The following is a 22844-nucleotide window of genomic DNA, read 5'->3' on the forward strand; positions in this document are numbered from 1 at the left end:
TTTGGTTTTCAATTGCATAATGAATGAGCACTAGCGAATACGAGTGTGTGTGATGGCACATATGGCATGGCACAAAAACAACACGACACAGAAGACTAAATATAAAATGAAGAAAGCGAAACGAAAAATAAACTTCACTCATTCATAGTTTTTTTTTTTTGTTTCTTCCAAATACATTGTTCTTTTCCCTTTTGTCAATTTCGGTGAGTTGTTTACATTGTACGCGCAGATTTATGCCGGAATTTCAATTGGATCCCAAGAGAGAATGAAGTGAAGAGAGAGGCGGAAGAGAGATAGAGAAAGAGAAAAATAGAGCCAAAAATAGAATTTGCATCATTAATATCAGTACTATATTCTCTGATGAACCATTCAACCGTGACATTTTTGGTTTTAACAGCCAATTGTATTGTAATCGATTTTCGTTCGATTTGTAACGGTCGGCTATTGACCACCGCACACCGAATACAATCCTTTTTTTTGTTGATAAATCAATAAATTACCAAATTTATTCGGAAATAAAGCTGAAATATCTCAACAACAATATTTACAATTTGTTAAATACCTAAAATTCTGAATTTTTCTATTTATACACATGAATAAATATGGCCAATATTTTCATTGAGTTTTTTGGTGCGGGGTTTATGGATGAAATTGCATTTTCCATTTTTCGGTTTGCCATCAATACACAAAATCCATTTGGTTTTGTAACCAAATTGAATTTGCAACGCCAATTCCACGAGACAGCGACGGATATACTCATTTATTAAAGTTTCAAATGTTATTTTTTTACCCTATCTATCGCTCTTTCGCGCCCATTCATTCAATTTCATCAAAAATTCACCGATGACCTTTTCCACACATTAACTGCGTGATTTCAAGATTATATTTATAAAGCGCACCACAAACGATTCGCCAATTGGACTTTGATTTAATAAATCAAGAAAAATTACCGTGTGAAAATTACTGTGACTTTCTCATAATTTTTGTTTTTTTTTTCGCTCGCTGTATGCGTGTGTCATCTTTTAATTTCACAAATGAATGAAAATGTCTAGCAATTTGTTCAAAAATCAACGTGCCAGCCAAAGTGCTTCAGTGTGTTTTAATGAATTCACCTACGTCTGTTTATTTGTTTGTTTTTATTTCAACCACACCTTTCAATACACGCTCTTTTAAAAAATAGTATAAATTCGTTTTTTCTCCATTGTCGAATCGAAAACGTTGAGTGTTTCGAGCAAAAGTAGTTATTGCGTTTTCTTTGAGCCAGTGGCGAGCGAATTTTTCTTTTTCATTCCCGTTCGTTCCATGCAGCGTCGACGTTGCAATATTTCAAAACAATGGAGCATTTTAATCTTATCGCTGAATGTTATCTCGATATTAGTTGGCAAATTGCGTAGTGATAACCGTCGTTGTTGTTTTTTTTTTTTTTGGAATGTTTGTGAAAAATGAAAGATGATTACTCAACCACGCGTTTTATCAAATCGAATCGTAAGTCGTTAGCGGCCCTTTGCGTTGATTAAATCGCATTCGAATTTGGGCTGGTACGCTTTCGAAGGCAACATAAGTTAGTTTCATTCGATTTCTCACAATGAACACATTGAATTTCATCACTTGAAATTCCAGCGCTCGCGACATTTTCTTTGCAAATCAATTTGAATCTAATCAAAAATTCAAGCGTCGTTGTTGTAATTCAATAGAAAAAAAAGGTCATCAAAACACGTTGTTGTCGAAGCGCAAGTTCATCCAATTGTTATATGTGGTTTAATTGTTATTATATTATGAATGACAGTGTGGCGTCGTGCAGTTGCAGCCAGCTGACAGTGGCAAAACGCAAATGTCAAGTGTAATCATTTATGACTCAAACAACTGGCATTTCATTGCAATTTCAACGATCAAAGCAGATTCTAAACTTTGTAGCCCATTTAGGAACACTACGCAATCATTCGCTCATTCCATGAAGAAAAAACCGTTCATCGGGTTTCATTGGTTCGATAACAAGCAATTACAACGTGTTTGAATTCTTTTTTCGTCATAAAAACGTTTATTGATACAGCGCACGCAGTGAAAACGAAACATATACAAAAAAAATCCGAGCTCCACGAGTAAAACGAGAGAATTAAAAAAAAAACACATACACACAATATGTGACATGCAATCAAATAGGTTAATGGAACAATGAGAAAACTTCGAATTGAGACAATTTAACGTCGACGAGAAAAAACAAAAATAATAAACAGTGTGGGCATTTGGTTTTTGTTTATTCAATTTTGTCGGTATTTCATAATGCACCAAGGTGATTCGAAATAGAGAGAGCGAGAAAGAAAGTAATAAAAAGCAAAAGAGAGAACGAGAGAGAGGAGAACTTCAAATTATTTGCCATTCAAATGAATTGCCCCTAATTGCAACGGGCACGAACGCGAAAAAGTCACCAAAAGAGACAGAAAATTATCCAACATCAAATAGTTTAGCAAAAAATCAAAATAAAATGTTTAGTGTGAAATTTAAAGTAAAAGATGGTGGAAATTCATTGCCAAGGCCATCATCGCGCTCATCCCAACGTTCATCATCTCCATCGAGCACACGAACGCAACGTTCACGTTCGGCTGATCGTACGAAAATTACAAAAATCACGAAAAATGGCAAAACAATAACGACCGTTGTCGACGGCAAAGTGACATATGGTAAATTGTGTGCACCTTTTATACAGTGGGCGCTGAATCGCTTGCGATACGCAAATTAAAGTGTCATTTTAGTCAACGTAAACAATATATAATGACGTTAATTGAATTCGCGTTTTGTGTTTTACTTGGATTTATTTGATAATAATAGATTTGCCCGGTTTGGTTGTGTGTATGCATCGGCATCATTGTGCGAGAATCGTTGTACTCTAGCATCCAAACGACGTGCAATGCCGATTTGAAACAATGATGCGCCTCAAAATTTCGATGTGTATGTGTGATGAGTTGAGTCTTTTGTTATTTATTGGGATATAAACTCCGTGCGATTTATCCCATTTGATTACTAATTTCAGCATGTACATTCGATAGATCACGGAGCACACATCGATGTGAATTTATTTCAAGGCTATACATGATATCCAAGTGAAAATGTAATGCGTCGTAATTATGGGAAAATTGGATAATAAACTTTATACGCAAAAACTCAGAGTTAGAATTTGTAAAATGCATGTTATCGTGCTGAGAAAATGTTGTGATCCAATCAAATGAACGAGATGAGAAAGGCGAAAACGAAACAGTTAACAAAAGTAACGACATTCCGTCAGTAACAGCAGCTTAACGCAATTTTTGTGTGTCAATGCTATTTCGGCGAATATATGATTTTTATCCAAATGCTACTTATAACACAAATCATATGACATTATGGAAAACGACTTTTGTGGTTTTTGTCTGTCTGATGTCATTACTTTACATTTATTTTTCACGGTTCAACATTTGAATAAAAAAAAAGTCAGCACGGTAATTTTTTAAAGAGAGAAAGAGGGAGAGAAATTGAGATAGAGGTCTACAATTTAATTATTCGCTAACGATACTCTAGAATAGATGCGTATTTTTGAAACCAAATTCGGTTAAGTGGCTGCAAACGAGCATCGAACACCTTAAAATCCCAAATATTTTCTGTCGCTGCTGATGCAATAACACACGATTGAGAGCATTTACATGTGTAAACATTTGTTGAGCATGCAGGTTTCGCTGATTATACGTACATACATTTTTTTCTGTCTCCATTTTGCATCGTTGTATAAAACATTTTTACCTTATTTTACGGTTTAATGACATGATCAAACGACAGAATTTAGTTTTAATTAAAGAACTTTGTGAAATCACACACCGCAATTGACCCAATTACATGGTGGATACACTAAAAGCTATTAAAATGAATAAGTAAATGTTTGCAAACGGTGTTAGTGTGTGTGTATGTAATGTCCATCGCATTTTGAATTATGTGCCATCGGTTTCGGCATCCTATACACACAGTCACTGCGGCTATTCGACATTTCCAATAACACACAAAACGGCGATTTCGAGTTGCTAAAAGTCGACATATGTTACGAGAGTAGTAGAATCTAATAAAGTGGTTTGCATTCCAATATCTTTCTTTTTTCTTTTCCGCAGATGCATTGGACGGTTTAACGGAGTTGCGAACAGAAAACTATGAAATTCACATTGAAAGAACGTCAGCTGGTTTGGGTTTGAGTATTGCAGGTGGTAAGGGCTCAACGCCGTACAAGGGAAACGATGATGGTATATTCATTTCGCGTGTGACAGAGGGTGGACCGGCCGATTTGGCTGGTTTAAAAATTGGCGACAAAGTCCTAAAAGTGAATGGTGTGTCAGTCATCGATGCCGATCATTATAATGCGGTTGATATATTGAAGGCTTGTGGATCGGTGCTAGTTTTGGTTGTACAACGCGAAATAACACGTTTAGTTGGACATCCGGTGTTCACACAAGATGGGTCGCTGGCACAGATTGCCATTTCAAATCGATCGGCAAATCCAGCGGTCACAGTTCCAGTACAGCAACAAACCGTCGAACAAATCATTAATACAAGCGCAAAATCGATACCATCACCCATTCAAATTCACAATGAACAACAGCAACACGTTGAACACTTATCCACACCGCATTCCAATGGAATTACTGAAAATGGACGGGTAATTTTCCACATTTTAACCATAAATTGAACTTTGTAAAAATGCTATATACATATATGTATGAAATTCACTTTTGGCTTCTCCAACTGCCACAAGTGTCGACGTCATTCGTTCAACATTTTTTTCATTGTTCCATTTTTCATTTTGTTTTTTTTTTTGTTGTTGTTGATGTTTTTAAATTATCTTTTGCTGTATCTCCAAAACTGCAGGAAATCACACATAAAATAACATTGCACACAACTTTGATAAGGGATCAAATCGGTCAAGGTTTGGGTTTCAGCATTGCCGGTGGAAAAGGCTCACCACCATTCAAAGATGGATCCGATGGCATTTATATATCTCGCATTACCGAAGGCGGACTTGCGCATAGAGATGCAAAAATTTTAGTCGGCGACAAAGTGTTGGTGGTATGTTTTCCATTTAAAATGTGCAACGGTACGCAGTGTGGCCCACTGCATTCGCCCACACAATGCACAATAACGAGGCGCTTTGAATCTTAAATGATGATAATATTTTTATGACATTTTTTTAATCAATTTTCTCGTATATCTTAGATAAATGGCGTTGATATGACGAATGGAACACATGAAGCGGCCGTACAATTGTTAACCGATCACCAGCGTTTTGTGCGTTTGGTTGTACAACGCGAAGTGAAAGGACCATTGGAACCACCAAGCCCACATAGTCCATCGTATTTGAAAGGTTTAAGTCCATCGGGTTACATGGCAAATCGTCCCGGATACAAACGCCCCAGCATTTCAAGTTTCGTTGAATCACCCACTGCCGAATCATTGAAAACGGTCATTTCGAATCCAGCATCACCAGTTGTGCCACAACAATTCAAATCAAATACACAAAGTCCAAGCACACCGACCAGCGGTAAAACAAATGGCATTGGCAGTTCATCACAACCAGTGCCCGCACCTAGACGGCTCACTTCACTGAGTTCGGTCGGATCGGGTATTAACGGACAATCAAATACACAAAATGGCAATCGATCCGAAGACGATGATGTACAGGTAATTTCACACGCTGACCTTCTCATTATTGAATGCAAGAGATCACATTTTTTTCGCTCGATTTTAAGTGGAAACTTGTGTTATCGAGATTAATCTTCTACTGTTCAATTTTTGGAGAACAATTTGTTATGAAGGAGGACACTTTTTAAAAAATTATAAAAAAAAAAAAATGTAAAATTTCATTTTATGACGCTCTCGCGCAGTAAAGGGTTAATCGAATTTATAAATGACTGATGATTTAAATATAATAAATCGAATGCAACTGGAAAAGATGACAAGATAAACATAAGATGTCATGGTACCAGGTAGGTATTTACCGCATGAAATAGCATGGATTAACAGGTAATTATGTGTGATTTAAATCTTCAGTCAATGTAATGTTAGTAGCAAATTTAAAAAAAATGTGATCTCTTTGAATTTATGATTATATCAAGTGCTCACACGTTGGTTTACCTTCGATTGATGTTAATTTCGGTATGCCCATTTGAATTTATAGTGATTTTGATACAAAATTAAATTCAAAATTTGCTCCACACCCCAATTTCGATTGGATTTTGGTGGCAACCTTAAATTTATAGCAATCAAATTGAACCGGCGTGCACTTGATGCATATACATTTCATAAATATTTATTTCTTGTATTTCGTTCGAATTCATCTCTATATTATTATTTTGTGGCTAACATATCAACTCGATACCATTTTTCGCCAACCACAAATGAAAACACATATTCGACAAACATTTTTTTTTCCTTTTTCAACATTTCCGTTCCTCCCCCTTTGTTCTCTTTCTCTGCATTTCTCATCATAATATTTTATTCAATTAAAAAAAAAACCAATGAATATGCAATTTTCATGCGTTAACGAGTAGAACGCTAGATTTAGTTTTCATACTGCACAACTACTCTCTATAATTTTATATTATTTTGTGTTGTGATTTCATATATTTATTTACTTGTGTTGTCAAACCGTATTATTTTCATCGGTGGCTATGTCATGATTAAATTATGTTTTTTAAAGCAATCTCTATCTCCATTTTCGATTCACTCATTTTCTGGGTGCTTTTCACGCGTTTTTCATTCCAGCAACAAACATAAATTGCATCCAGCAAAGTACAAACGTCAATTTAAGCCTTTTTATCTATGATACAATTCGATTTATTATATGCTTGCATGCATATTTGCTTTCGAATATAAATTGGTTTGATTAAATTCATTTATTTATGAAATTTTTGGTGGAAAAAATCGACAGCGATTTATGCACTGTAGGCACATTGCAGGATTCAATAATTTAAGGGAAAAAAATCAATTAAGAGGTTTTTGAAATAGAAATTAGGACAAATGAACCATAGAATCTAATCAATAATCATAGACCCGCGCAGCACTAACCAATGGATCACATACGCTTAAGATTAAACCGAAGTAGGCTGAAGAAAATCATACATCCTCTGAAACAAAAATGCTCTGCTCCAAACGAATCCTTGTTCACATTTCAATTGGAAATTTGGCTACTATAACTCTCCTCGCTAGTAAATCGTACACAATATGAAAAATGCTCCTCTCAATCTGTATCTCTTTGCACACATTGAACACTCTCTAAATTCATTCACTGTTGTTTTTTTTTTTTTTTCAATGAGACATCGATTGGCTTGCGAGAGCCGGCGATGTCACCACTGAAAATCGCCGAAGCAAATTTCAAAAGTTTGAATACAAAACCACCAAGCAAAAAAAAAAACCTCCAATGACCAAAAACTCTCTGTATATGACCATTATTTATAGGCATCAACACAACGACCATTAACAAGTGAAGATTTTCAAGCCATGATACCGGCGCATTTCATAAGTGGCGGCCAACCCGACTACGTTTTTGAAAAGCATGAACAAGGGCCATCGGTCACGGTCACAGTTAAAAAAGGTGTTCCAGATATGCCAATGTTGCCGCCAGCACCAACTGAATTGGGCAAAGTTACTGAAACGATAACCAAATCAACATTCACTGAAACGGTTATGACACGAGTCACCGACAATCATTTGGGCGAAGCTCTGATTAGCGAGGTGAATATTAGACGCTAGATGGAATATAGCGCACACCAACACATACATATACAATTCTCTCTCTATCTCTCTGTCAATTCACATTTTCAAAATGGTTGCAGAACAAAAAAAAATATAATTAAAAAAAAAATAAACAAGCAACAAAAGATATATATAGTTATAAAAGAGCGACGCGACGTTCTATCTGTGTGTACCAAACACGAAGAACAAAAGAAACATGTTTTGAGAAAAAAAAGAAGAAGAAGATAATCGTGAAACAAGTAATCGGAAACGATGTCGTTATTGCTCTTTCAATTAGTGTTTTATTGCATTTTATGGTTCTTTTATGTTTGCAAATCTTATTGTAACTCTATTTCTCTCTGTTTGTGGTTTATCTCTTATATTTTTTTTTGCACTTACTTTTGTTACGCTATTTTAAAATCGTTTCGTTTTAGTTTATCCCTAGATTAAGTATTGTAAATTGTTTTTTTTTGTATCTTCTTAGTTTTTTATTATTATTTAATTTGCTTGAAGTTTAGTTATCCATTTTTGATATGAGTTTTCTTTTTTTTTAAATAATTTTTTGAGTTTTCTCTCTCTCGGTTGGCTATTTAGTTATAATGCAAAAAAGAAATAATTTAATATTCAATTGTATTCAGAGATGGTTCTTGAGGAGGAGAAGGGGGAGGTGGAATAATGAGGTGGCAAATGAGGAGCGAGAAGGGGAGGACCCTCCCCATGGTTCTCCCTTCATCTTCTTCGTTTGTCCCCCACTATTTTCCCTCCTCTGAGCCAGAGTAACAGTCTCCGATTGTAATATCTTTGGTTGGATAGATTTTAAGTTAAAATTGTTAGGAGCGTATAGAATTTAAAGTTATAAATCAAAACTATTTACAAAAGCTTTAATGAATCAACCCACTCGAAAATGATTCATGCTGTAAGGAAAAAAAATGAGAGCACAAACATAATAGATACAGATGACTCAGATTCTCGAGCACAGCTCTTACGTTTCAACCAACCCGAAAACATGAACATGCTGTGCTTACATAATAACCAAAATATCCTTGAACTTGAAAATTCTCTCGTTTTTTCCTCTCTCTTCTCGCTCGCATTTAAACGGGAACTTGACTCGTTAATAATCCATTAGTTTTGATATTCTCTGCTTCGTCATAAAATTTTATACGGCCATTCTTTACGTAGAGAAACCGAAAAAAAAGCTCGAGCACATTCAATTTTCCCGATACCTGGTCGAGCGCACCACACAAAACATGGTTGAAATTCTCAAGAGTCTTTTGTGCAAAATTCTGTGCATTATCATTCAAGTAACGAAATACGACGGTGAAGCGATAAAAAAAACGTACGGAAATATTACTCTACCACGTAAAACGTAACAAACACCAAATAACAATAGAAAAACCAAATCGTATTTGTAAACGCTTAAAGTGCTTCAGGCGTATATAGAATAGTATGCGGTTGTAATAGTCAATTTCTAAACATACATTTAATTTTCGGAAAGTCGATTTTCGTAATTTCCTCTTCACCAGAAATTCAACATTCATTTTCAAGAGTATAAAGTTTTTTTCCGTTGTAAAATAGTTGTGTACTTAAGAAGAAATTCACAACAATCGAACCATATTTTCGACAATCGAATCGATTTTCTACTTGATTTCGGTGTTTGTTATAAGTTTTTCCTACTTTAAAGAAATTACAAATTCCCATAAATTTTGCGATGAGATAAAATACATTCAAGTTTTAATTGCGTTTTATACACACCACATTCGAAAGAAATTCAATACAAACAGCGAGAAACGCGAAAATTTATGAATGAACGGCGCAAGGTTGAAAAACAGCCAACAACATATGTGTGGAATTCGATTTATTTGAATATAAATAAATCTCAATGAAATTCGTAATATGCAAATTACGGCAATATGAAAATATTTTAATGGATAATTTTAAATGCCAGTTAATTATGAAATTATTCGGTTTTTATCAGATTTAATATCGACATACCGTCGAGCCAAACGCTCGGAATTTTTGATTTATGCCGTCTGTCATTGAAAAATAAAAAAAAACATCACGCGAATACACAAGTGCCGATGGAGCCATTTAAATACGACCACACCGTGCAGATTCGCATATGGAGTATAGATGAAAATATAAACCATTAAGAATATCTATTATAGTTTGAACAAAAGTCAGACACTTGAGACCTCAAAAGGATTATTATTGAAGAACTAAACAAAAATATCGTTCGTGGATCGTGTACATAATACAAACCGCAGATTGTAAATACATATAATTTAGATGGTCATGTGAAAGGGTTAAATACGAATTGGAATAAGTAATGTGAAACTGAGATCAGCGAAAAGTCGGTGTGCCATGTCAATTTATTTTTCCCGTTGCCTGAAGTTATCCTTGAGATTATTAAATGATGATTTCGGAAAATTCCATATGTTATTCGCTCGCAATCGTTTGCAAAAAAAAAGTTTCGGCGAAGAAAGAGAGTATCTACTATAGCGATTTATAGATTTCGGAAAGCGATTTGAAATTTTAACTTTCACACAAATCCATGGCTTGACTAAATGTTGGCTCTTTAGATTTAAACACTCGTACATCACACACACACATCGCCTCGATGTGTATTATATTCTTAGTAGGGTACGGTTAGAAGGTTAGACCATTAATTTAATGGAAGTGGAGACGATGTAATCCAACCAAAGGAGAGATGGTTTGTCTCGGGATGTTCGTTTGTTTGTTTTTTTTTTTTTGGTTTGGTTTTTGCTTCATTGGTTCAGATTTTTGCTTCTCTTTATTATTTTCTCACATTGTTTTTCATTTATCACCCAAAACATATACATGTAGATAAATAACGCGCACCCATTCTCATTCATTTCATTGCACATACACAAATCACACGGACACCATTTCACAAAAGTTTTATCGCTTTATATTTTGTTTTATTTATTCGTTTTATATTTTCGGTTATAATGGAGCACATTTTTGTTTTATTGTAGCTTCGCTTATCTGCTATTTGCACACTTTGTCTTATTCGGTTTGCTTCGTTTCACCATTATTTGTGCAATTGTGCATTTCGATCGGTTCTCCTTTCATTCACTTACTAGCCTGTATCTATTTACTTTTAGCTCTAGTTATATGTGTGTTTCATTTTTATATGACCTCATCACAAAACTTTTCTGTTTTCATTGAAATTAATTTTTGTTGTTGTTTTGGTTTCTATTTTCTTTCTCTTTTTTTCTCTATCTATATCTTGGTCTTTTGCAGGAAGTCATTTTGCCGAAGAATAAAGGATCGCTTGGTTTCAGCATCATAGGAGGCACTGACCACTCATGTGTGCCATTTGGCGCCAACGAACCTGGCATTTTCATATCACATGTACGTATAAATTCCATTGAAAATTGTATGAACGCACCGGATGCACTGCATCCATAGAAACAGATACATCGCCGACAGAATTCCGTAGAGAAAAATTGTTGCTCGTTTCAAGTCTACGGTTGAAATTGATTGTCGTGAATTGCAAATATGCCCGAAACGATCATTAGAAACTAGTGTCGTTTGTGACTTTTACTGATTTTTTATTCACATTCCTCTCTCTCCCTTTCTCTTTTGCAAACTCTATCCGACTTTCTCCATTTACTTTTAAATGTAAATGGTAAATTGTTGTGAAAATTCCATGCTCCCTTAACAAATGAGCCATTTTACTTGGAATGCACATCAAACCGAGAAAAGGACTCAAAACGAGAGAATATATTTTTCGAGTTTAACTGCCATTTCAATTTCTGGTATATTCAATTCGTTCGGGATTAACTTGTCTTTGTTAATTTTATTTTGTGATTTTTGAAAAAAGTTTTCCACATTTCACCGGATCCGGTGAGATACCACCATTCACGCTCCATGTTGATGCTCTCAATATCGTACAAAGTAAATTCATTTGACATAACTTTGTGTTTGATTTAAATTGTTCTAACTTTTCCATTTGTGTTGAGATTAATGTACGATGCATGCAACAACGGCATTTTCAATGGCCAAATGTATTTCCAACGAATGAAGTGGTGGCACAATTTAAACGAGACAACACAAATTTTTCCCTCGAACAAAACTTTAGAGATGCACACACACAAACTCGAAATGAAAATGCATTTTCAACATGTATTATATCTATTGCATTCTCCCACAATAGCGATTCCATTTGTCTTGCATTCACTTATGTACCATGCTCGCTCGGTCGCACATATCCCAGTTTAAATTTAATAGTAAACTCAATCTTTTATATACACTTTTACCGTACTTACTACTTTCAGGTCGTTCCTGGTGGCGTAGCTGCTGATTGTGGTAAATTGCGAATGGGAGATAGACTATTGAAGGTAAATGACATCGATGTTACATCAGCAACACATGAAGAGGCTGTTAAGCAACTTTTACGACCTGGCGATGAAATAAAATTAACAATTCAACATGATCCGCTTCCGGTTGGTTTCCAAGTAAGTATCTGAGAAAACGAAGAGAAAATTGCGGACAATTGGTGGTTGTATTACTTTAATTCATTCGTATTATATTACGTCGAGTATTTTTGCGGGCGCTATTTCCTTTTTCGCCGATAAATGCGCCTCCCTCTCTCTCTCTCGTACTTTCGTATATGTTTGAGCGTGACTTTCCCACATCGCTCCGGTTGAAGATCAGTTTCTTTGCCATTTGTTTTCTTTTAGCGCCTTTTCTTTGTGCGATGAGCGAGAAAAAAAAGCGAAACTCCAAAATCTCAAGTGCATAAATAAATTATTATAATAAAAGGTGCTAGTGATTCTTAAGTTTTTTTTTATGTTTTTTCGGTGGTCTTGCCACCGAATTTAATTTTGTTGCGATGCCAAATATAATTCACTCTCATACACTTCATCCTTTCCAATTTCTATCCCGCCTTACTGCTGGTACTAGTGGTATATGGCCGTTGTCGTTCGACATGAATTACAACATTTTTTATAATTTTCACTTTTCTCCTGTTCTTAAGCTCTTATTCTTTCCGCTCAACCACTTACTTTCCTTTTTTATTTTTCGGCCGCACAATTTTTGAGATTTCTTTGTATTGAATTCAAATAGTGCGCGCCATTGGCACATATATTGTATATACATATATAAACCGCTTATAGCAATACCCCGCATTTCTTCACTAATGTAATCATGCTAGGCAAATATTTTAAATCACATTTCATTGAAATGAGAAACAATTTTTTCTTTTCTTTTTTTTTTCTATGTTTTTTCGTGCTCTTTTTCTCTTTTCTATTTGAACACATTTGTTCATAATTTTTTTTCTCTCTCTCACTCTGCCCGTTCACTAAATTAAACTAAAAAGCTTTTCGAAATAGAAAACTTAAAAACAGAGGTACGTAAACGGTGGTTAAATTACACGAATCATCGTGAATGCATTTGGTCTAGTTTTCGCATTTTGTTTCCTTTCATTTTGCCTTTTTTCCTTCCTCTCAATAGCAATTCTTTCTTTCACCTTGTTTGTGAAGCCATTCTTTTCTTAAATTCTTTGGTTTCTAGTGTATGCGTGCGCGTGTGTGTGACTTAGAGTCTTGATTTTGATTTTTTCTTTCGTTCGTGTTTAAGTGTGCGATTTCATTCTATTTTTTTTTTCAAATCTTTCAAACTTCAAATTAAAAGAGCAGACATGAAAATAGAGAGAACTGAAGCGTATCATTTGCGATGCAATTAGGCGAATCAGTTCCATGTAATGCTATTTGCGCTTCGCATTTTAGTACAATATTTTCCTATTATCTCACGTCGCATGCATTTTTCATATACGTTTGCTTGTATTTTTCCTCGTTTTTATACTACTTTTTTGCGTTCCATTATGTTTTTTCTTTGTTCCAGCTATCAAATCGATTTCGAAACTTTTAGCCTTTAAACGTGTGTGAACTTACAATGCATATTTTTTCTGTCGACCTGGCGCTGTCTATCTATAAAAATAATATTCCTTCTCTTCTCAACCAAAATTCGTAATGTTTTTTTCTATATATGTGTGTGCCTCTCTCTCTCTCTCTCTGGACTTTTGAATAGTAGTGCATGCAAATTTTTGAAACCCAACCATATTAATGTTTCAATCGGTCTTTCCCTTCTTTTCCGCATTGGCCACTCGCTCTCTCTCACTAACTTCGATGTTCAATTTGTTACATGGACGTGGATGATGATGGTGCAGAATATACTATTGGTGAAAAATGAGAACGAACGGCTTGGTATGCATATCAAAGGTGGTTTAGGCGGTCAACGAGGCAATCCTCTCGATCCGAATGATGAAGGTGTTTTCGTGTCAAAAATCAATTCAAGTGGTGCAGCACGACGTGATGGACGACTAAAGGTACGTATTCCCCCCGCACACACGCATAGAATGTGTGCAATTCATCAAATTCGAATGTGTATTTTCGATCGATATCGGCACCGCATGCGGTGTGGCAAAACGCGTTTATCGAAAGAACTGCGAATAAAAAAAACTGAATTTGACATATGGCAAGTGTGGAATTGAAAATTATCATTTGAAATTGAATTGCAGGTCGGTATGCGTATATTAGAGGTAAATGGAACTTCGTTGCTCGGTGCTAGCCATCAGGATGCTGTGAATGCATTGCGTGAAGCTGGCAATGAAATCCAGATAATCGTGTGCAAAGGCTACGATAAATCTAGTTTGATACATTCGATTGGTAGTGGCGGTGGCATGAGCACCGGCTTCAACAGCTCATCCAATCGCCTCGGTTCAAGAGCATCGGAAACTGGATCCGAATTGAGCCAAAGTGTATCAAGCCTAGATCGAGATGATGGTGGTGTTGATGATTCTTCTTTGCCCATTGCATTGGTAAGCAGATTTAACTAATTGCATTTCAGTCTCCGGACGTACAAGTCGGACACACCAGTTGAAACATTAAATATTAATCAAATACGATTGGTTTGTGATTGATTGTTTCGTTTTTCTAGACAAATGACAATGTATTCGAAAACAGTGGCAAAGACATTGCACGCATTCACACACCTGAGCCACATAGCGAGTCAAATGTTGAACGAGTTTCCGAAACATCGCAAGATGTTGCGCTGTTAAACTCCGAACAAACATTAGTCAACACGAAAGAAAAGAGCACAAAAGATAAGGTAGGTTACTACAGTATGATTACAGCATATGGGAACGAAAGACAGCAAAGAAAAAAATAATTTACAAAATTATCACAGTGGTGATTCACAATCGTCAAGCTGTGGTTTTCTTTTGCAAAATTGAAAATTGCTCAAATGAAAACAACATTTTACCACGTAGAAATTGAAAACTAAATATATTTGATTGAAGGTTCTGGACATTGTTCGTGCCGCCGAGTCATTAGCCTTAGGAACACATATGTCAGATAGCAATGTGAATGCTGAGCTTGTCAGTCATCCTCCAAAATCGCCGGTCGAGCATGAAGATAAAATGCATAAAACAACTACGATTGTGATGTCGGCACACACATTGGACACTCAGCCACAGGTATGTGCTCCGTTTTAGTATCAATTTTAAACAAATTCACACCACCTGAATGTTGTTCAATTTTTTGATATATATCTAATACGTAATTCCCATTTTTAATCACTCATTTCATATTTATACGTGTCTGTATGTTTGTACATTCGATCGTTAATCGGAACGTTAATCGAAACCGACCATCTTTTTTTTGTTTGTTTAATCAACTAGTTCAATTCACAGAGCGTTTAGTGTTTATTTTATTCATTGTGTCTTTTATTTTAATAAATATCATCAAATAATTCACAATTCATAGAATATTCTTGTGTTGTCACAACGTTTTAGTAATATACATTTTATATACGTGCATCAATATATTTTTGTCGTTTGCATTCAATTCACATTTTATTAGAATCACAAATCTCATATTATAATATAATGTAAAACCCCCCCCGGGTCTGAACACAGATGTGTGCATGTCTATGTACTGCACTGCACGAGCTTGTCCGTATTTATTCATTATCCATGTTTTGTGTGTACCATGCATTCAATTGATCATTAACACCATTCCATGCACCGTTTAGAAATTACAACGAAAAAAATTTGCATTTTAAATTCACGAATTTGTGACGAGAAGAGAACAGTACTATGTAAATTGAGATCATCACAATTTTATATAGTACTCCCTTTATATCATTTTCGAAATCGATAAAATCTCATTTCTAATGCATATAAAGCATATGCATTTTATGGTCATAGCTAGGTTGCAATACAGCAGCCGGGCAGCAAATGCCCCCGATTATCTGCCATTCAGAGATTAATTCGATTTGCAAATTAGCCGTCAATGTGCTGGCTATGTGCGAAGCGATGCTAGTATGTCTGTTTTGTTGAACAGTCAGATTGAAATTGAAACATTTAAAATGCATTCATATGCATAATACCTTGGCAAAATGTACCATATGCAAAGATAGCCTATTCTGAAATGTGTCGCCACAAGAAAATTACATTTTGTGGCTTATAGGAACATATGTTTAGGCAGACACACACACACACACCCAAGCGCACCAGACACGATAAATTCCCGATTTATTAGCGCGGTCACACAAATTGTGAAATGATGTTTCGGTGTATGCAACATGTTCACTCGTTGCCAACACATAGCAACAAGTATCATCAAATGTATACTATTATTCACATGGGTCTTTTTTTCCCTATGACTGCATCCGCTTGGCGAGTTTTCGCTCTTTCTCACAACATGTTCGGTATTTGACTCGTTTTTTTTTGTTTGCAGCACTTTTTCACTCACACACACATTATGTGATGAGACGTGTCGTAATGAATTTATCATCTATGTCAAAAAGTCTGAGGCAGAAGAACTCCGAATCACTCTCACCAAATGAATACGAAATGAATGATTTTTTGATGACTATAATTACCACCAACAAATCATTCGATAAATTGAAACAAATTGCCATTTTCATGAAATCTTTTTTCACAAAATCACCATCACCACCAATTCGTTAAAAACAATTCAATAGATATTCACGCTGCATGAGACACAAATTTTGGCAATATCCCAAAAATGCCATTTTTTTTCATTTGATAGAGAGGAAGCGCCAAACCATTTACCAAGAATGTGATAATAGCCGAGATTACATCATCGTGTTGCTGGATAATTTGAAAGTTGTGTGTTGAAAACTTTTATCCGGATTTGAAGTTAATAAGACAAGCGTTTATTATTGTGTTGATATGGAAATGATGTTGATTAGCATCATTTTGTGGACTATGTTGGCATACAAAGATGCAATGGGTTGCAAAAACTTTGCGCCGAACATCTCTCGGAAAGTTTTGTTTCATGAAAAATGCTAATTTACTTATACGTGTAGAACAAGAGCTAGGTTGACTGAAGAGGTAGACAATGAATGGCGCAGTAATATTGACAATACTGCAGGCACCAAATATAGCAAAAATCAAAGAATTTGTATGCATTGTGTGAGCGTTTCAAAATCATATCGCGAGAGCAAGAACATGTGCAAAGCACGGAACGGCTATTTTCATTGCGCATTGAAAAAGACAAAACACAACATATTTGTTTAATGTTAGCTGTAATATGCATGGAATAATAAAATGTTGCTTCGCTTGAAAACCACAATTCACATGCAAAAAGTTATATCATATTCATCATATATCATTCAATGAGAGTATGTTTCACACTGACAATGTCGGATGCGCGTTCTATCTTCATACGGTATAGTTTTGCAAACAATACATAAAATGCAAAATGATGGTTGGGAATAAAATGGAATGAAAGTTAAATGACATTCAATTTACATGAAATCATAATTCGGTGTGTATGAGTGTGCTGTCCTTCTGTGGCAACCGTGCATTTATACCAAATTTTATCGCATTTAAACGAATATCATTCATCATTATGTGGAATAATGTGCGTGCACTAACTGCAGAAGATACGTTCAAAACAGCTACCAACACCGATAAACTCTTACCATTTCTATCTCAATCCTCTCTCTGTGTGTGTGCCTTGAGATCCACGGTGAAATTCTCAGCGGTCGTAATTTGTGCACCACATATTCTTCGTGTTTTCAACCGAGGGCACACTCACACACACACATCTTTTAAGCTCCGTACCGCCAAAAACATAGTAAGCATTTGTAGTTAGCAAAATGATAAATTCCATTGTACTACATACGCTGAGCAGCTGCCACTGAAATTTGTTACTTTACAGCTTTGCCGTCGAACGAAGAAGCAAACATAATTCCGAATAATTTATTCGATGTGAAAAAACACACACACGAAAATTAAAATCACACATGCAACAACCTCACCGCTATTAAATGCTTCTCTTCGAATTTTCAACGACCATATGAAAATGATCGCATTCGCACTTTGCAGTTAGCTAGTTTGTACGGCGCGTCGTCATTTAGCATATATCACCGTCTGTTCGCTTCTTATGTAGAAATGCATGCAATTCACTATTTCACTCTAAAATTATTCAAGTATTTATGTGAATTAATTATTTATACATTTTAAATTAAACTTTAGAAGTGCAAGTTTTCCCCCATCGAGTTGAGCATTAATTTTTCGCTTTCCATTCTTTTTCTGTTTCGGTGCGTTGCGTTGATATATTTTTGTTTATGTTCATTTACTGTTCCATGCTCTTTTTCTTTTTTCATTACCGTCTTTTTCGCTTTGTTTGCGTTAAGAAATCATTGCACGTTAGCAAACAAGTAAAATAACATATTTTTATTATGTTTTTCAACATAAAAAACGCATGCACTTGATATTGAACAGCGGGATGCTTGAAGGAAATTAAACATTTATGCAATAAATCAACCCATTTAACCTGCAGACGAATTAAAATTTTCCACTCACGAAGCATTACGTTCAGGTGGTAAAAAGCTTTCTAATAGCTTTACCATATTGGATTTTCGTGTCTTAAGCTTCTTCTAAATTGAATTTCAATTACCGGTTATTATTAGTTTCGGCATCGGATAATATTATCAAATAATAACTTAAATGTTACCAAAATCAATGTTCCGTTGAACAAGAATTTTAAGTGGATTAAAGTTTTCTGATTATTTCGAAACAAATTTATCTATACAATAATGTTCGCATTCGGGGGTTTTTCAAACCCGTAACCGACCCATACCCGGAACCAGGTCTGGGAATCTTTGGGTTGTCGCCAACTCATCGGGTTAGGATGTCGGTGTGTTCCTGTTCCTGTTTGTCTGAAAATCCCCAACAAAAAGAAAAGCGTTTTCATAGCTCTGTCTCAGAAACACACTTTTCTTGGTCTCGTCCGATCTCGAGGAGTCGGCTCCGAAAATTATCGGTCGGGTGTCGGTCTGGCGTCGTGTGGCAATTGGAAGTATCGGTTGAGATTATGAACATTGTATAACAAAAGCATAGTTCCGAGTGGTTGTCGCATTCGATTGTCAATTTTGTTAAATTAATCATTTTTTTAATTGAATTTTGTTGGGGCAAAACGAAGATTCATATCTGGCACTTATTTTCCGGTTGTCGTGCGACGAAATTTTTGGTCGTAAAATCCTTTCATGTTATTGCAATGACTTATTGTTACTGAACTAAATTGCTTTATATGTCACTTCGCATAATAGAGTGGCAAGGCGTTCAATCGATTTATGATACCATAAAACTCAATTATTGTTATTATTTTATCGATGTATTCCATTTGTTTCAATATGATTTAATGCATTCGATGTATGGTAAATTTGCTTGAATGTTATAAAATAATTCATGTTCTTTTGTAAATCCAATTACTGTAAAGTACCGACCAACTCAAAATCATGTGGTGAGGTGAAGTTTGTTTTCCAAGCTTGTGTTTGCTATTGTCATGACTGAATACGGTAGTTGTCATTTTCATAAGCAAACAAGACCCACTTTTACTGACTGACAGTTGCTCAACTCTCTCTGTTTCTATTATTTTTGTTTTCGAGCTGTATGTGGCATGATCAGATATGATAATAGTTAACACTGTAAAATAAGCTTGGCTTTCAACACACTTCACTGCCATTCGAAAATAATAATCAAGATATGTGAAAATAGTATTCATTTCATATAATCTTCTCTTGATTTTCAGCTTTTCGTTTTATTTTTATTTTTTTGGTACGTTCATATGAAAGTTGTGTCAAGTTGTGCATGCTGCGCAACAAATTCACTTGGACATTCTATTATTTTGCCATTCAAAGTATATTACCCCGAATATGTATATATTTATTACAAAGTGTCTGATAATATAAATAGTGTATTATGTCTGATGTTATCATTTCGTCTTCTGTTCTTATAGTCTTTTTTTATAAATGTGTCAACAATGTTTCCGTTGAAAAGATCACACACATATCTATGTATAGTCGTACAAATCGTTGTGTAAATTCCTTGAAATGAATCCAAATGACACATACACACATTATTATATTTTGTGTCTCTCTGATAGAAAGTCTAGTTCGCATTATGTATCTGATTCCTGTATATTTGAATGTTGCGCTACATTTTGTTGTCTGTGCTCTGTTCAAGACATTCAATGCATTCGCCAAAGGATATCAGGGCACATTTTGCGTACAAACACTTTTTATCGGAAGTTCAATGAAACAAACACAAATTCTCATATCTCTGAAAATGTTCGTTTTCTTCTATTTTTTTCTCTCTCTATCTATTGTTTTTTTGCAGACATCACAAAAACATACTCCCCCTTAAACTAACGCGGTAACGGTATAAAAGACTGATTTACTATTGTAAAAAATACACACACAGAGATACAAATAATTACTATGCAAAAACTAACACACACATACATTCGAACACAGAAGAGTACACCCTGTATGAATTTCAATTGAGTGCACCGAACGAATACAAAGAACGCAAAATTTGTTGTAGTCGATGTTTTTTTTCTTGTTACATTGAATAAGGCGAAGGGTTTGTGTGTGTGTGTCCAACAATTGAATCGCGCACAGGAAATCTTTAGAATACGAATGGACACGATAATAGAGAATAGACAATTATTATTAATGCAATTGTAAAAATACGATTCTCTTTCATTGCAGTTTGAAAGACACGTTTTCTTTTTTTCCCATTTTTATTTTGATATTTTCTTTTGATTTTGTTGTTCAAGTAGTAAAAAGAAGACAACGCATCGTTTTGACATTTTTAGTTCATTGGTTTGTCACCGCTTCTTTTGTTCAAAATATAAAAGCAATTATTTTTAATAGCACTGAATTAATTTCAAATAAAATGTCGAGCAAGGAGACGAATGGGTTCAAATGTAGTAGCAATTGAATTTATATATTTTTTATGAGCAACACACTGTTATTCATTTCAAAAGCATTATATCAACTGTAAAATGCGAGTATTTCACTAGCAAAAAAACGTGATAATCATTGTGTCGAACGTGTGTACCGATCGATTGAAGTAATCAATTGTAGTTGCATTGAAACGCTGAATGTCAATTAATGACCAGTCATCCTTAACCCATTTCTTCATTCGACGAGCAAAGATTGATACCGAGAATACGCGTTCAATCCGTAAATTAATAGAAAATATTGACTTTTGAAAGTCATCCGTCGTAGCTTTAATCAAATCAAAATGAACTAGCACTTCGATTTCAATTGTTTTAGTCCAAAGCTAGACCAAAATTGAAAAAAAAAATCTTTTTTTTTTAATTTCTAACATTTCATTTCGTTGCTATTTTGAAAAGTAGACTCACACCTACCTTAGATTTCGATTAACTTTAATAAAAAGACAAAATCAAAACTGATTAGAAAATTGAATTTAAAAAAAACCTTTGAAATACTCTAGAATTGATACATGCACGAACTAAAAAATCTATTTATCAAATGATCATTTTAATTTCAAACAAATCAACAATTATCCAATCAAATTAGAGAGAAAAATACTCCGAATTATTCAAGAGCTATCAAAAGCAAGAAATATGATCCAAATAATAAAAATAAAACCATTGTAGTTGAAAATGTTAGAGAAAGCTCTATCATTTACCGCCCTTTTTACAATAATATTGACCAAATAAAAACCAACAACCAGTATACTTGCATAACAAAATGCTATTTTTCACAATGAATATTCCATATTTACACACGAGAGAATAAAATACTAAAATCAAATTGTGAATTTATACGACTACTTAAAACGATACATGATAAAAACAGACGGTATAAAAGTTTAAAGCGGATCATCAAAGTGATGGAAAAAAATATGGAAAATATTTATCAATTCAAATCAATAGGTATGTAAAATATTTAAATGAGCTAGTTGAAACAGATTGGCAGAGAGATAGTGAAAGAAGGAACAAGGGAGAGGGGGAGAAATAGCGCCAAATAGTTTTAAATCAAATAGATCGCTTCTGTGACACAGTGCCATAAAACTCAATTCGATTTATGGTAGATGCACCGTTTATTTTCCATGTTATATATCAAATTATATTGATTGATCCGAGGAAAAAGAGGAAAGAGAGCGAGCGAGCCATTTACCGTCCTCGTTGGCTAACGATAATTTCAATATTTATATGAATGAGCTCGTGTTTTCCCCTGTATTATTCACAATTCTATTTACATTTTGTATCGAATTTATTCACGTATTTGCCAAACGTGATAGATATATAAATATGGCCACGAATTTCATAAAAAAAGATATCTATGAGATTTATTTAAAAAAAAAATTGCAAAAAAAACACACACCAAATGAATGTATTAAAATTCTATTGGAGCGTTGCAAGTTGTTTACAAATCCAGACGAGAAAAAACGTGTATATTGAAGAGAGGTGTTTGAATTCAATGAATGCTGAACACGAACCGAATTGACCGTTGAATGCATTTTTTGTCTTTTATCAATAGCAAGAGGAAAATCAAACTCGGAATATTTTTTTTTGCCAAAAAAAAAAACAGAAAAGAAATAATGTTTACCCATTGTACCGTGAATTTTGACCTCTGCTGTACAAAGGTCAGGTATCACTCAACCGTTTCCATTTATTTCGGCATGTTGAAGATGTTTAGATTTCACAATGAACACATTCACATTCTGAATGCTGTGCATTCTTTTTTTCCGCTCTCATTCGCTTCAACGTTGACTAATGATTCGT

At 34.8% G+C, this 22844-nt stretch overlaps 1 protein-coding gene across 17 annotated transcripts in view; it reads left to right on the forward strand.

The window, feature by feature from the left end:
• Window positions 1–22844, forward strand: part of LOC116341762 (protein lap4) — a 126499-nt gene that overhangs the window by 41916 nt on the left and 61739 nt on the right. For 16 of the 17 annotated variants that reach the window (XM_031769035.1, XM_031769022.1, XM_031769024.1 and 13 more), the window contains 10 exons: window positions 4131–4672; window positions 4882–5079; window positions 5227–5691; window positions 7468–7743; window positions 11008–11118; window positions 12045–12224; window positions 13937–14095; window positions 14288–14587; window positions 14707–14877; window positions 15068–15244. In XM_031769035.1, the coding sequence (XP_031624895.1) occupies window positions 4131–4672; window positions 4882–5079; window positions 5227–5691; window positions 7468–7743; window positions 11008–11118; window positions 12045–12224; window positions 13937–14095; window positions 14288–14587; window positions 14707–14877; window positions 15068–15244 (2579 nt within the window). The remainder of the gene's footprint in view (window positions 1–4130; window positions 4673–4881; window positions 5080–5226; window positions 5692–7467; window positions 7744–11007; window positions 11119–12044; window positions 12225–13936; window positions 14096–14287; window positions 14588–14706; window positions 14878–15067; window positions 15245–22844) is intronic. The other variant, XM_031769033.1, reaches the window with a different exon arrangement.

The sequence above is a fragment of the Contarinia nasturtii genome, unplaced genomic scaffold, assembly GCF_009176525.2.
Source record: "Contarinia nasturtii isolate CC-2019 unplaced genomic scaffold, AAFC_CNas_1.1 Cnas_scaffold_745, whole genome shotgun sequence".
NCBI classification, from domain to species: domain Eukaryota; kingdom Metazoa; phylum Arthropoda; class Insecta; order Diptera; family Cecidomyiidae; genus Contarinia; species Contarinia nasturtii.